The sequence below is a fragment of the Berghia stephanieae genome, chromosome 3 (genome assembly GCF_034508935.2).
Source record: "Berghia stephanieae isolate SIO BIC M18660-M18661 chromosome 3, UCSD_Bste_1.3, whole genome shotgun sequence".
NCBI lineage: Eukaryota > Metazoa > Mollusca > Gastropoda > Nudibranchia > Aeolidiidae > Berghia > Berghia stephanieae.
This window is the reverse complement of record NC_088362.1, coordinates 76,417,033-76,431,375: the sequence shown is the minus strand read 5'-3', so window position 1 is coordinate 76,431,375 and position 14,343 is coordinate 76,417,033. Positions and strand designations below refer to the sequence as shown.

At 36.5% G+C, this 14,343-nt stretch overlaps 1 protein-coding gene across 3 annotated transcripts in view; it reads right to left on the bottom strand.

Moving 5' to 3' along the window:
• The window catches only part of LOC144968482 (cytochrome b5 reductase 4-like), a 128,499-nt gene that overhangs the window by 13,022 nt on the left and 101,134 nt on the right, over positions 1-14,343 (bottom strand). For all 3 annotated transcript variants that reach the window (XM_078906901.1, XM_078906902.1, XM_078906903.1), the window contains 2 exons: positions 3,894-4,045; positions 1,504-1,536 (listed from right to left, as the gene is read on the bottom strand). In XM_078906901.1, the coding sequence (XP_078763027.1) occupies positions 1,504-1,536; positions 3,894-4,045 (185 nt within the window). The remainder of the gene's footprint in view (positions 1-1,503; positions 1,537-3,893; positions 4,046-14,343) is intronic.

Sequence of the window (14,343 nt, the reverse complement as noted above, 5' to 3'; positions counted from 1 at the left end):
CACCACCACCATCATCATCATCATCAAGATCATCATCTACATACAAATAGTCACAAAATGACAAAATACAAGAAAGCAAATCCACCTGATTTAATTTAATTCAACTAAATTTTATATTTTTGTATTTCGGGTGTAATTTCATACAGGTTGGCAATCCTGCAGTACAAGTTGCCTGTTTGGCATCTTTTGGCACTAACACTCATACAATCGCCATCGTCGCCTAAAGGCATGTACTCATTTACAGTAGAGACGGGTAGTATGTATGCGGTGTGTTTTACTCAAGGACACATAGCTGAAGTCACAGAGATTTAAGATCAATGGTCAAAATTGTTTGACTTTAGTACAATGTGAGGCACCGCTCAGTGACCAAAATCACATTTCGTTCAAGTCAGACAGGAACCATATTAGCGCTGCATGGGGCGTGTCTGTCATTTTCTAAAACTCCAACTTCAACCACTTTGTCAGCTATCCAAATATTAACCAGTTAACTGCCATACTCTGGAAAGACAAGCATTAAAACATTTTTCGAGAAAACTAGCCCTTCAAATATCGATCGATTTAAATGACCCTCATCTTGGCAAAAACTCTCAAACCCAGGATCTTGCAAGAGCAGAGAAGTAGTGACGTCACACCTTCTTCTCTTTCGGTTTCAAAATCCTTGGAAGTGTGTATGCAAGCAGTCCTTTTAAAGACTAATAATGAATAAGTTACAAGCTGAATCATAAGGTGGCATAACTATTTTAATAGCAGGATGTATAGGCAGATTATCAGGATTACAGAATGTAACAGAGCGGGAATTGATGATCTTTGTTAACGACCAGCATATATTTAGACTAGAAAATAAGATGCATCACTCTGAAACCAGAAGATCATTTACACAAAGTATTGTGTTCAGTCCGAGAAGAGTGGATTCCAATTAGATTGGAACCAGTTTTTTGACATCACACTTTTTTTTCCCTATTCTCAATCTGTATAAAACTTTAATTTTGTAATACTTATCATTTTGATATTCAACTCCATCTTCCTCTTCTGGTTCTTCCCAACACAATGCCGAATTGACATGGTGCGTCACATATGTTTATTAATCTGTCGGTCTCAAGCATTTTCCACAAATGAGTGCTCCGCATTGTTTTGTGTTAACTCTTCCAAAACAGTTCACCAAATCAGTATACAATTAACACAACAGGTCACTTATGTGACGTCCTACCACCTCAAAACGGTATTATGTCGGATGTACTAGGCGCTGGAAGTTGAATTTAGAGACACAAACATAAAACTTGAGATTTAATTTCTGTTCATTATGGTGGAGAAATATATTAATTTATTATATTGCAAAAATTAAAAGTGCGTATATCTTAACATTTTAATTCCAGATTCAATTTTCATGGTCCGATTCATACCAACATAAAACCGTTTTAAGACCTTGGGTCATATATATGTTTTTTTCAAATTTTGTGTTCAAAGACTAGTGGTGATAAATATATTTCTTTAAAAATACCTTACCATTGCACGTGTCCTCAACCTTCTCTAAAGGTTCTGAAATAAAAAAAAGTAATGCAATTATTTCAATGATGCATTTAAGATTTGTACATGCTTTATTTAGATAAACAACAAACAAAAAAATGAATTCCCTTTATTCTTTCCTAAAAGGAAATTTTCTTTTGGATTAGAGGATCTATTCCAAGGGAAGATGATTAACCCAGGCGTCAGCCGCAGTGCAGCGCAGCAAAGTGAGTCAAGGCTAGGTGACTTCCTCAAGGTCACACATCATGGCGGGTAGTCGAACTCTGTACCTTTCATGTACGAAGCAAAGACCATATCGCTGAGTCATTCTGCCACCTATTGAATCATAATCTTACATGGAAATGAGAAGAACACGTAATACCCAGTGCTAGACATCTGATCTGCCGTACCTACTCTGAAAATCAACAACAACACTTTGGCCTGAAAATTCGTCCTTCAAATAATACGCGATTTAAAAGACCCTCATCTTGTAAAAATATCTCAAACCAAAATATGAAAAATGTACTTGTTTGTTTCTCTTCGAGTCCGGCAATGATTAAAAAAGACATTTCTGACTTAGTAAAGTCACTTAATCTGTTAAAATTTAATGTTGTAATTCTCTTCTAGCTAACATAAATAAAGATAAGATAAAAATCCTATCAAGTAGCTCAAAACGATGCTCCTGGATTTACAGTAAAGCACATATTACACTCTACTATGGTAAAAGGGTACCTACAAGGTGTGATGATGTTATAGACACAATTGTTATGATTAACGGTTTAGGCCCTCAACTAATTCTGTTCAGCGCTTTCATGTTTGCCCAGGTGTTCAATTTCAGTCAGACTTTTGTTTTCAATGTCCATGAAAAGGGAGGCTTCTGGATAGGCTGAGTCTCCTTTGGTGAGGGCCATGAGAGTGTGCTCACAAGACGATCAGAATGACCTTCTTTTGTGAGCGCCATGAGAGTGCGCCTCACTAGACGATCAGACTTAGCCTCCTTTGGTGAGGGCCATGAGAGTGTGCCTCACTGGACGATCAGACTCATTGCAAAAGATGTGAACAAGATATCTTAAATGTGTCATTCCTATTGTGAGTATGAGATGAAAAGGAGAGTCTGTTGCAAGTTTGTGAATGTCACCCTGTTATTGAAGTCAATGATTACTATGCGGATTGTTTCGTTAAGGTCACTACTTCACAGATATCGTAAAAGTAAAAGAGCAACACAGCTGAACTTTGACTTCTCTCCAGAAAGAAGAGAAATTAATCTGAATTGGGTCTTAAAGAATGTCATTGGCTCCCTAATGAGAATCATATTCAGTACAATATTTGCATATCTGTTTTTAAATCACCACTTTAAGATTGTCCTGGATACAGTAATGCTTAATTTCTACATCTCAGCTGGAAAACTATAATCGCAATCTGGTGAAGTAAAAAATGACTCGATAAACTGGCAAGCAATCTTTTTTTAATTTTAGGGGTTCAATTATATCTATATAAATATGTGAAGTATTACATTAGTGATCTTTCGAAGGGTGTGCTAAAAGTTAAGAAATGCTTCATATTGATATCCACTAAATGGACTCAATGCACTATACAAGAAGTTAACTTTTAACATGTAAGATGAGAAATGGAGTGTTTGAATACATGCTAAAGTGTGCAAAGTACAAATCGTCATGAAGGGTTAAGAGTTTGAAGTGTTTGAATGCCTACTAAAATGTACCAAGTATATCTTGCCATAAATGAATTAAGAGTGTGAAGTTTTTGAATATTTACTGGAGTGTATGAAGTACGTCTCGTCATAAAAGGGTTAAAAGCGAGACGTTTTTGAACATTTACTTAAGTGTACACCATATGTCTCGTCATTATATTTGTGCGGCTATGTGGTCTAGTGGTATAACACTCACTTTATGATCAGAAGGTCCTGATTTCGAGAATCGCTTGGCTCATAGTTGAGTCCTTGGAAAAGGTTCTTTATTCATTTTCTCTCATCGTACTCAGGTGTAAAGTGAGTACCTGGCCGTTAACAGGGTTGTCTCAGTTCGAAAAAAAATATGTAATATCGCCTAACAGGCATCATGTCCCATCCTACATGTAAAGTTTGCTGTTGGCAACTCTTTGTAAAGCACTTTGAGCAAAGTTTAGTGGATATTGCGCTATATAAAAGCTCAATTTTTTATTTAAAAAAAATGTTTAGAATACTTCACAGGATGAAGAGTTTGAATACTTACTGAGGTGTACAAAGTGCATCTCAGGATAAAAGGGTGACCTGTTTGAATACTTTATGATGTGTACAAAGTGCATCTCAGGATAAAAGGGTGACTTGTTTGAATACTTTATGAAGTGTACAAAGTGCATCTCAGGATAAACGGGTGACCTGTTTGAATACTTACTGAAGTGTACAAAATAGGTGTATTCCTTGACGTAGACCTCGACGATGACCTCGTTGGAACTAATGTCTACCACTACGTAGTTGTTAGGAACTTTATTGTGTTTTGTGTAGATGTCCAGCTTGACCTCCTCTTCAGACTGGTACCAGTCGTACCTACAGGGTGGACAAAGGATAGAATATGGTTTTAAAAAAGCAATCGCTACCAAACACACATACATACACATATACATACATACATACATACATACATACATACATACATACATACATACATACATACATACATACATACATACATACTTACTTACTAAACATTCATACATACCAACAAATGCAGAGGACACCCATAATTAGGGTGTACCCAAAAAATGTATACACATTAAAAATAATTGTAAACGGGGGAATTTGTACCAAAAAATGTATACACATTAAGGGGGGGGGGGGGGCGACATTAAAAATGATGAATTTTGACCCAGTTTGCTAAAAATTAGATTTTGGTGGGATGTTGGCATGTGACCATTTGTCTGCATAAAAAATTGCATGAGAACTTCATCTTCATTTTTTTCCACTCAAAAAATGTATTTTGTGACCCATGGTATGGTTAAATCCTGCCCATTTTTAGTTTCAGTGGACTGATTTCATGAAAGAATATCAAATAGTATTTATAACTCAAAAACATATCAATTAAAAGTAAAAACTCTCCTCTATCTTCAACAACCAATCACTTTGTTCTTAATTATGTCATGTGGTCACAATCTAATCAGAGAGCGAGAGGAGAATTTGACCCTAAACTCGTTTACTTTGACTTTTAAATGCGTTTCAAAACTGCAATTTTCGTCTCCTCCCTCAATTTTCAACCAATCTTCTTCAAACTTTCTACAAATGAGTGTCATACAAATACGCAGGTCCTCTAGGAGCCGGATTTTTGAAAAAAAATAAATGTTTATGAGTAATTTCAAATTATGTAACTCTTTTCAAGGGGAATAATCGAGTAATAACTTTGAACTTAATTTTTAAAGTTTCTAATTAAAAAAATTAAAAACCGGGCTTCTAGAGCCTCTTTATTTTCCTTTTTTCTACCTCTGGAAAAAATAGTATGACAATCGGTTGATAAACAAAAAAGCCTTTGACTTTTTAAGATGTGCTGTTTATTTTCCAATATGACGTCGTTTCCATAGCAACGGGCAACTTTTTTCGAAAAAAATTATATGCAATCATCCTTCTCAAACATATACATTATGACTGTGCATAGAAGTTTAGGATATTTCATCAAATAAAAAAAATGACCCTTTAGTGTCGCTCCCCCCCCCCCCCCCCCCCCCTAAAAATAATGGTAAACGGGGGAATTTGTACCAAAAAATGTTTACACATTAAAAAATAATGGTAAAAGTGGACTTGATAAAATTTAATTATTTTATAAGTGTTTGTTTGTTTTTATTGTTTTTAAGGGTTTTACGGCGCTTGCAGCACATTTAGGTTATATCAGCGCCAGTCAAAAGGAAGAAAATGGGATAGTAAAAAGTTCTAGAATTACAATTAAAGCACCCAAGAGAAAGTAAGACAAAGGGGAACTGGGAACAAATAAGGATCAGATGTAGATTCCAAGAGCATATCACCAATGTACTTAGTTTGAGATCACCTATAAGTCTCATCCAGACACAAGCACAAAATCCAACAAAGAGGAATACACTCAAATGCTACATTATAAATTCAAAATAACAAATATAATAATACATAACAGAGAAATGATTTACAAGGAAAAAAATATCATCTCCCAAAACAATAACTATGCATTTGACTGTTTCCCTCCCAGCCAGATTCCGGCCAGTGCCAGGACAAAACCAAGTAATCTCATTCCGAGACAAAGACAGAAAGCATGTTTGAAAACAGATATAAATATAGGGGATAGAAGACACAGTATGTACCTCCCTGCCCGCTATGGGAGGTCAGGATCCCCACCCAGATTTTATAAGTGTCACAATATTTATAAGTATCATTTCATTGAGGTTTTTTCCCCACTGCATTTAATTACATTGTAAATTTTAATTGCATTTTAGTAAACCGATCGTCTACAATTATTTTAACGTGTAACATTTTTTCAGTAAGAACAAGAAATTAAGTGAGTAGGAAAGTGCCAGAAGACAATAGAAAATAAAAATTTCGCGGCGGCGATGGGGACTCGAACCCTCGACCTTACTAGTACAACTCCGCTTGGCCGGGGAGAGCGTGACTCTACCGTATGAGCTATCCACGATCCCAAAAAAAGATAGCTTTTAACCATAGTCTTTGATTCGAGCCTTATCTTCCTGACTGCTTAAGATCACGGGTTCAGCACACACAAACACCGCGAATAATTAAATCCCTACACCCCTCCCCCTCCAAAAAAAAAAAAAAAGTAAAAAAAGAGAGGAATTTGACTCTAGCAGTTTCAGTTAAACAACAATAATAAGATAGATAAATAAAGTTCTCCTTATTGATGCTATGAGTTTAGTTAACAAACTCCGCCAGCCGCATACGACGTACCAACACACAAAGCTATGTGTAACCTTAGAGAGAACTACTCACAACTAACAATAAAAAAGCTGGCTAAAAACACTAACAATGAGCTGGGTGACGTCAATTTCGTTATATTTATTCATCCTGATAGGATTTGTTTTCCCTAAGAGTCTAACTCGAGAAACGATCAAAGTAATCACGGTATCAGCCACTGATTAGTGACGTAGTCAGCAATACGGACAATACATTTCTTGCTCGAGGAATAAAAAAGATGCCGATAGCGGAGCTCGAAACCGGGACCTTCTAATCATCTCACTCATCTCACATTTATGAATTTGCGTAGCCGGTAGTTAGCGATCGTGGACGTTGTAAGAGTTCAGCATTTAGTTCCGAGTCATTAAACGAAAAGAGCTGGAGTTTATCCCCACTTAGCTAGCAAAGAGGGAGGAACAGACGAAGACATTAAAAGCCGGATAAATAAAGCACGATATGCCTTTAACACTCTTCGACCGATATGGAATTCAAAAGCTTTTACATTGAAAAATAAAATCCGGATATTCAACACAAATGTAAAGTCGGTTCTTTGATACGACTCGGAGGCATGGCAAGTGATTAAAACCACCACAAATAAGCTTCACGCATTCATAAACAGGCGCCTCAGAAACATCATAAATATCAGAGGCCGGACATCATCACAAATGGAGAACTACTCCAGTCACCTATTGAAACGGAGATAAAGAAAAGGAAATGGGGCTGGATTGGCCTACCCTGCTACCCTCAGGAAGCCTGCAAGCAATATCACCAGGCAGGCTTTGGACTGGAACCCGCAAGGAAAGCAGAGGGTTGGTCGACCAAAACAAACACTGCGACGAAGCTTTGAGACCGAGTTAAAGATAAAAAAAGACCCAAAAAAACCCCCCAAAAACCGAGTCAGATGGAAGAGTGCTGTTGCGGCCCTATGTTCCACAAGGAATTTAGAGGCTTAAGTCAAGTAAGTCAAGTCTCTAGTGTGAGTGAGATGCAAATATTGAAACAAATGTTCCATCCTCTAAACAGGACGCTAGTCTAATGAAGAGTAGTTTCCTTTATAAAGATCGATGATCGCCTATTTCCTCTTTGTCAAAATCTTCAACACTTTTAATAATTTTTGTCATTGTTTGGTGCTGCCGCCGACGCTGCTGCTACTGCTACTGCTACTACTACTACTACTACTACTACTACTACTACTACTACTACTACTACTACTACTACTACTACTACTACTACTACTACTACTACTACTACTACTACTACTGCTACTACTACTAATACTGCTGTTGCTATTCCTCCTCCTCCTCCTCCTCCTCCTCCTACTACTACTACTACTACTACTTCTACTACTTCTTCTACTACCACTACTACAACAACTACTACTACTACTACTACTACTACTACTACTACTACTACTACTACTACTACTACTACTACTACTACTACTACTACTAATCTGCGGCTATGTGGTCTTGTGCTTTGGCACTCACTTTCGGATTGGAAAGTCCTGGGTTCGAGCCTCGCTCGGCGCATAGTTGAGTCCTTGGAAAAGGCTCTTTACTAACATTCCCCCACCTTACTCAGGAGTAAAATGAGTACCTGGCCGTTAGCAGCGTTGTCTCTGTCGAAAGAAGATTGTAATATCGCCAAACAGGTGTCATCTCGTTCTTCATGTTACATGATGCTGTTGGTCTTGGATCCTAGAGCGTTTAGTGGATATTGAAGCTCATTAAAAATATCTTACTACTACTACTACTACTACTACTACTACTACTACTAATACTACTACTACTACTACTAGTACTAGTACTACTACTAATACTACTACTACTACTACTACTACTACTACTACTACTACTACTACTACTACTACTGATGATGATGATGATATGGCGACTTTCTACTACTTTCTTGTATGGTATATAGCCCAGTCGTATAATGACTACCGCCATTAGCTCTATGATAGCATCGTGGTCAGGGGACTAGGCTTGTGAAAGTCATAAGATAATTCCTCTCCCATAGGAAAACAAGAAGATAAGTATTGATGAAAAACAAAGAGATGGGGATGGAGGAGGGGGGGGGGGGGGGGGGGGGGCAAGAAGAAGAGAAGGAAAAAAAAAAAAAGAAAGAAAGAAGAAGAATGAATTGTAGCGTTGAAACTGTGAAAACCCCACAGTGATGGCGAGGTCCTTGACCTTTGTATTGGGGTCTACAACCTATGGATGATCTATCCTTATGCCTTTTTTAGGGGGTAGGGAATTAGTTACTCTCTGGGTAGTTGACTTGGAACGGGCGGATGAGTCAATTTATAACGTTTGTGTTCGTACCTCTGCGTCCGCGAATACCAACAAAATATCGAGCGGTGACGTTATCAAGAAGTGGTTTTTGGTCGCCAATTAAATGGCAGCCAAACATTGATTAAAATTTGGTAGTCGACACCGTTTTAGTTTTTCTTTTTAGGTTTGAATCTGAACTTACTTTTGTCATTTGGACTTGGGGTGGGGAGAGAATTAGAATACCACTTTAAAATTCGATTGCTGCCTTTTTCGAGTTATAGGGGGAAAAAATATTCCGACGCCCGCAAGCGTGACGTCCAGCTAGTTTTCTTGGGGTACTGTTCGAGACAAGCTTGCAAACTGCGAATGAATAAACGCGTCTTGTGAGTAGAGTCGAGTGGGATAGAGAGGATGAAAGGGGGCGTGAGACTGTCAATAGAGTTGTTATCAAATCAAGAAATCTGTGGCGGTGAAAGAGGAAGTGAGCTGAAACTGTTTCCACATTCACATGGATTAAGAGCAACATGCTCTCTCTCTCTCTCTCTCTCTCTCTCTCTCTCTCTCTCTCTCTCTCTCTCTCTCTCTCTCTCTCTCTCTCTCTCTCTCTCTTTCCCTCTCTCTCAGCTTCGAAAAAAGTCCTGATCATTCAGCAAAAAATCATGAAATTTTACCAGCCCAATCCTGTCACTAAAATTAATGGGTTGACAGCTCTGTACTATATTATTCCATAAATCTATCTTTATACAACGAAATGGGAATGCCATTTAATATCTCGTTGCAGGATTATTGGATTTCTGTGTATAGATAATTATTCTTGGTTCATCATTATTAAATATCATTGTCATGCAACATAATTATTAACCATGTGTCAATTATTTCAATCTGTTACGGTATCGATTTTTGACGTTAATTTTAAATTCATGATTCATGGATTGTTTAATTTTGTCTGCATATTGATAGGGCCATAGATATTGTCAGTAACATCTACACCTTAGTTTCTGCTTATTTGGAAATTGTCCATAACGACGATTTTCTTACTTATCTCTCTGCCTTTATTTTTTCCCGACAAAACTCTTGCTCAGTGCGGTCAAAGAGCTTTTGTTTAAAATACCCAAAGATAACGGACCTTAACTTGTCGATAGATCTTAAACCTGAGCCCTATATTTAATCATTGGGGGGGGTATGTGTGTCTCTGTGTGTTTGATAGTGTATGTTTGGATGTGTTTGTGCGAGTTTGTATGTGTGTGTGTGTGTGAATATATCTGTCAAATCAAAATTTGGTTCAATATAACTAGAAAAGGGCAGAGTGGCTCAGCAGTGCGGTCTTTGCCTTGAGCAAGTCAACTCGCCCCAGCTCAATTTGCGGCGCTGCACTGCGGCTGACGCCTGCGTTATTCCAGTTTTCCCTTGGAATAGACCCTAGAGACAAATTTTCCTTATGGGATGAATAAAGGGAATATTTATTTATTTATTTATATTATTTATTAATTCAACTTTGGTGTAGAGCATTGAGTTTAGCACAAATATTACTGAGTCACTGTAACAAAGGTGAAATACTATGGACATCAATCACTAACCACTATTAACGTTCCAATGATCTAACACATTAACCGACTGGTCTCAAATCCGTATAAAGTTTGAATCTGAAACAAATTACAAAACAACAGCTACCAAACATACACACACACACACACACACACACACATATATATATATATATATATATATATATATATATATATATATATATATATATATATATATATATATATATATATACAAGCAAAAAGCACACCCATATAACATACGCACACAACATACACACAAAAAGATAAATCCCTACAATCCCTGTTCTCAAATCCGTATAAAGTTTGAATCTAAAACAAATTACAAGACAATTCTTCCATTACTAATAGCTTTATTAATAACAAATAATGTTTTATTTCAATTTACATTACATTGCAATAATCTGGATCAGAAGTGACTCAGAAACTGCAGCATGACACGAAACAAACGCAACAAAGCTACGAATCCCTTTCTAGTTACCGTCATTCCTAATGATACTATTATTGTCGCTATTCTAGTTATCAACAAATCATTGTTTCCCCCCCCCCCCCCCCTCCCACCCCTGATTCCTCCTACACGCCTTGTCTCAAGCATCATGGCAAAATACCCTTTTTTCTATTTTAGCCAGAAGTATTTTTACTATTGTTAAATAGACATATTAAAATAATCCCAACACTAAAAATTAGTCTCAGGTTTAAGACTTTTTGACAAATTAGGGTCATTCTTATCTAGACGTCTATCGATAATTTGTGAATGAAAATATCTCCTGAACAAAACGAAAAAAAGGTGTTTTGTGAGTGCATTGTTATTTTGCCATAAGCATTTCAGTGGATTCCATAATCCTGTCCATCGAAATCAATATTTCTCCTTGCTTATTACATCGAATAATATTATGCTGTAAATCAAATAGGCAAACAGGCAAACATAGAAGTGGGGGTAAAAATAGATCTAAATAGATATGATAAGAGAAACTTACCACTGGGCAGACAGATAGACAGTCTGGTCGACATGTGGAGATGATTAAATAGATGGACAGAAAGATGGATGAATAGACGGAGAGAGAGAGAGAGAGAGAGAGAGAGAGAGAGAGAGAGAGAGAGAGAGAGAGACGGGCAGATAGATAGAAACAAAGATAAATAGATAAATAGATTTATAGACAGATGGATGGGTGGATGGAAAGATATATATATATATATATATATATATATATATATATATATATATATATATATATATATATATATATATATATATATATATATATAAACCTTTCAAGTATAATTATGATTATTTAACTTCTACAACATTGTTTCAAGCGTTAGCTCTCATCAGGAAGTGGAAGTGAAAGTAAAAATAAAGTGAAAGTATATAGATAGATAGATAGATAGATAGATAGATAGATAGATAGATAGATAGATAGATAGATAGATAGATAGATAGATAGAGATAGATAGATAGATAGAAAGATAGATAGATAGATAGATAGATGGATAGACAGATAGATGGATAGACAGATAGATAGATAGATAAATGGATAGACAGATAGATAGATAGATGGATAGACAGATTGATAGATAGATGTATAGACAGATAGATAGACAGATGGATAGACAGATAGATGGAGAGATAGATAGATAGACAGATCCCATAGATTGCCCGGTGGGCATGAAAAAAAAAATTGAAGAATAAAATAAACATTACGAGTTCTAATCGATTATTAACATCCTTTGTGAAAATAAAGGTACACTGTTCATTGATCATTTCCTCTCTTCATATAACATACTTAATTCACTTGTGCGAACACACACGTTAGAACACACAAACACCCCCCCCCCCACTTCTCTCTCTCTCTCTCTCTCTCTCTCTCTCTCTCTCTCTCTCTCTCTCTCTCTCTCCTCTCTCTCTCTCTCTCTCTCTCTCTCTCTCTCAAACAGTGGGTTGAATTCTTACACTCTTGCATTTTGGAATTCCAAACGTGTTCCCAATCGTTTCACGAGCCTGCGAGTGCGCTTAGGGAACACAGTTCGAATTCCAATCCTCATCTAACTTTATTCGTTCTCAATTTTTCTAAATTGCAATGTTTAACATAGCACAGTTTAAATAGTTCTGCTGGATAAATTAAGTTTGATTTTGTCGTATGATTTCTCTGAAACGTACTGTACTCACTCACAAATAAAATGTTGCATTTAGTTCCGACGCATTTCACACTACTAGAGACAACAGTTTAACCTTAATATACAATCAGACTTGGGTTATCTTATGAATAAACTTAAATAACGTTTAGCAGTTTAGAAGAAAAAAAAAATAACCCCGATGCGCATCGCAGTCACTGCTCTTGACAGACACAACAGCTAGGCATGTATTATGACCAAATTTAATAATTGGAGAGGGAACTTCATGACATTGCTTACCATTTAAAATTTTAAAAAAATAAACAAGCAAAAAAAAAAAAATCAACAAACAAACCAAAAACAAACAAACAAAAAAAAATCCAAAAACAACAACAACAACAACAAAAAGAAAAGAAAAAAAAAAGAAAAACTACACAAACAAAAAACAAACACAAACAAAAACCATATTGACTAGCCTGGTTCGAATTCACCTCTTCATCATGCTTTCAGTTTGGCAGACAAAAATTCAATAATAAACGATATTGAAACGCATAATAATTTGGCTGAAGAAGTGCGCGACAAATAATGTTTATCGATCATTATCACAAAATTATGCACACACCAAACAAAGACTGGTGATGGTGGATGGATGAGGGGCGCCTTTAGGAGGGACAACATTTGTCTACCAAGAGAGCAGGGGTGTCCATAGAGACACACACACACACACACACACACACACACACACAGAGAGAGAGAGAGAGAGAGAGAGAGAGAGAGAGAGAGAGAGAGAGAGAGATGGTTTAAATTTTAAATTTCAAATCACACAATAAGTGAATTATATTTGTGTAGCTATAGGCCATTTTCTTGTTGTTGGGTGGTTCCTTCATATCATAATCTTTCCAATATATAGTATATGGACAGGTATGAGTTTTTTTGCCAGGATAAGGGTCAGTTAAATCGACCGATTTTTCGAGGACGAATTTTGTGGATATATTTTTAATAATATGTATTTTCCAGAGTACGGCAGTTAACTGTTTAAAAAGCTATTTCTGCTAATCTTTTGAAGCTAGACTGTCAGATAGTTGTTTTAAAAAAACATTTTTCATTATTCATCCTACAGAGATTGATATAAACAAAATCTCTCAGCAGTTTTTCAAAACGACCTTTTAGCACAACCTCATTTCCATCCCCTTGGCAGCACAATCATGCATAAAATACAAGGTTAGAAGAGAGAAAAAAACCCCCAAAAAACAAAACAACTTTCCCACGAAACAGGGCAAAACACAGCAATTTTATATCATCATAGCTCATTCACCCGTTTCCTTTGTGAACATGAATTTTATCTGACAAGACAAACTATGTTTTAGAGGTGACTGATGCCACACATTATGGTCCTTAAATTATTATGTTTTGGGGAGTTCAACGGCACCTTTGACACGCCACGACCAATCAAGTGTCAGGAAAAAGTAAGCTGAAATGGTTTGATAAAATGGTGAATAGGTGCAGACGAAGTAGAAATTAATGGCCCTTTGTACTTGTACTTGTACTTGTACCTAGTGTAACAACTGCAGATTCATGGGATCATGTTAGAAAGAAGAGCAATGCAATGCAACCCACAAAAGATACACATTTAACGCATAGATATACAGTAAATGACAAGCTGGCTCGCAAAGGGAATATGTGACACAACGTCTCAAAATGCTATTATGTCGGTGTGACTCAAATACTGACAATTGAATTTATAGTCATACATGTGAGACTTGGGTTACGTTTATATGTCTCATTTAAAAGAAAATGAATAAAGTTTCATAAAGTAATGAAAACATGAATTCAAGATTTCGTATGTCTGAACATTTTAACTTTCAATTCATCTACAGCGTCGTGTATGAAGGTCTGACATCCGAACGCAATTATGGGCCTATTTTAACATTGTTGTAATAGACAATATTTTGCGTCCTTTTTTGAGATTTCC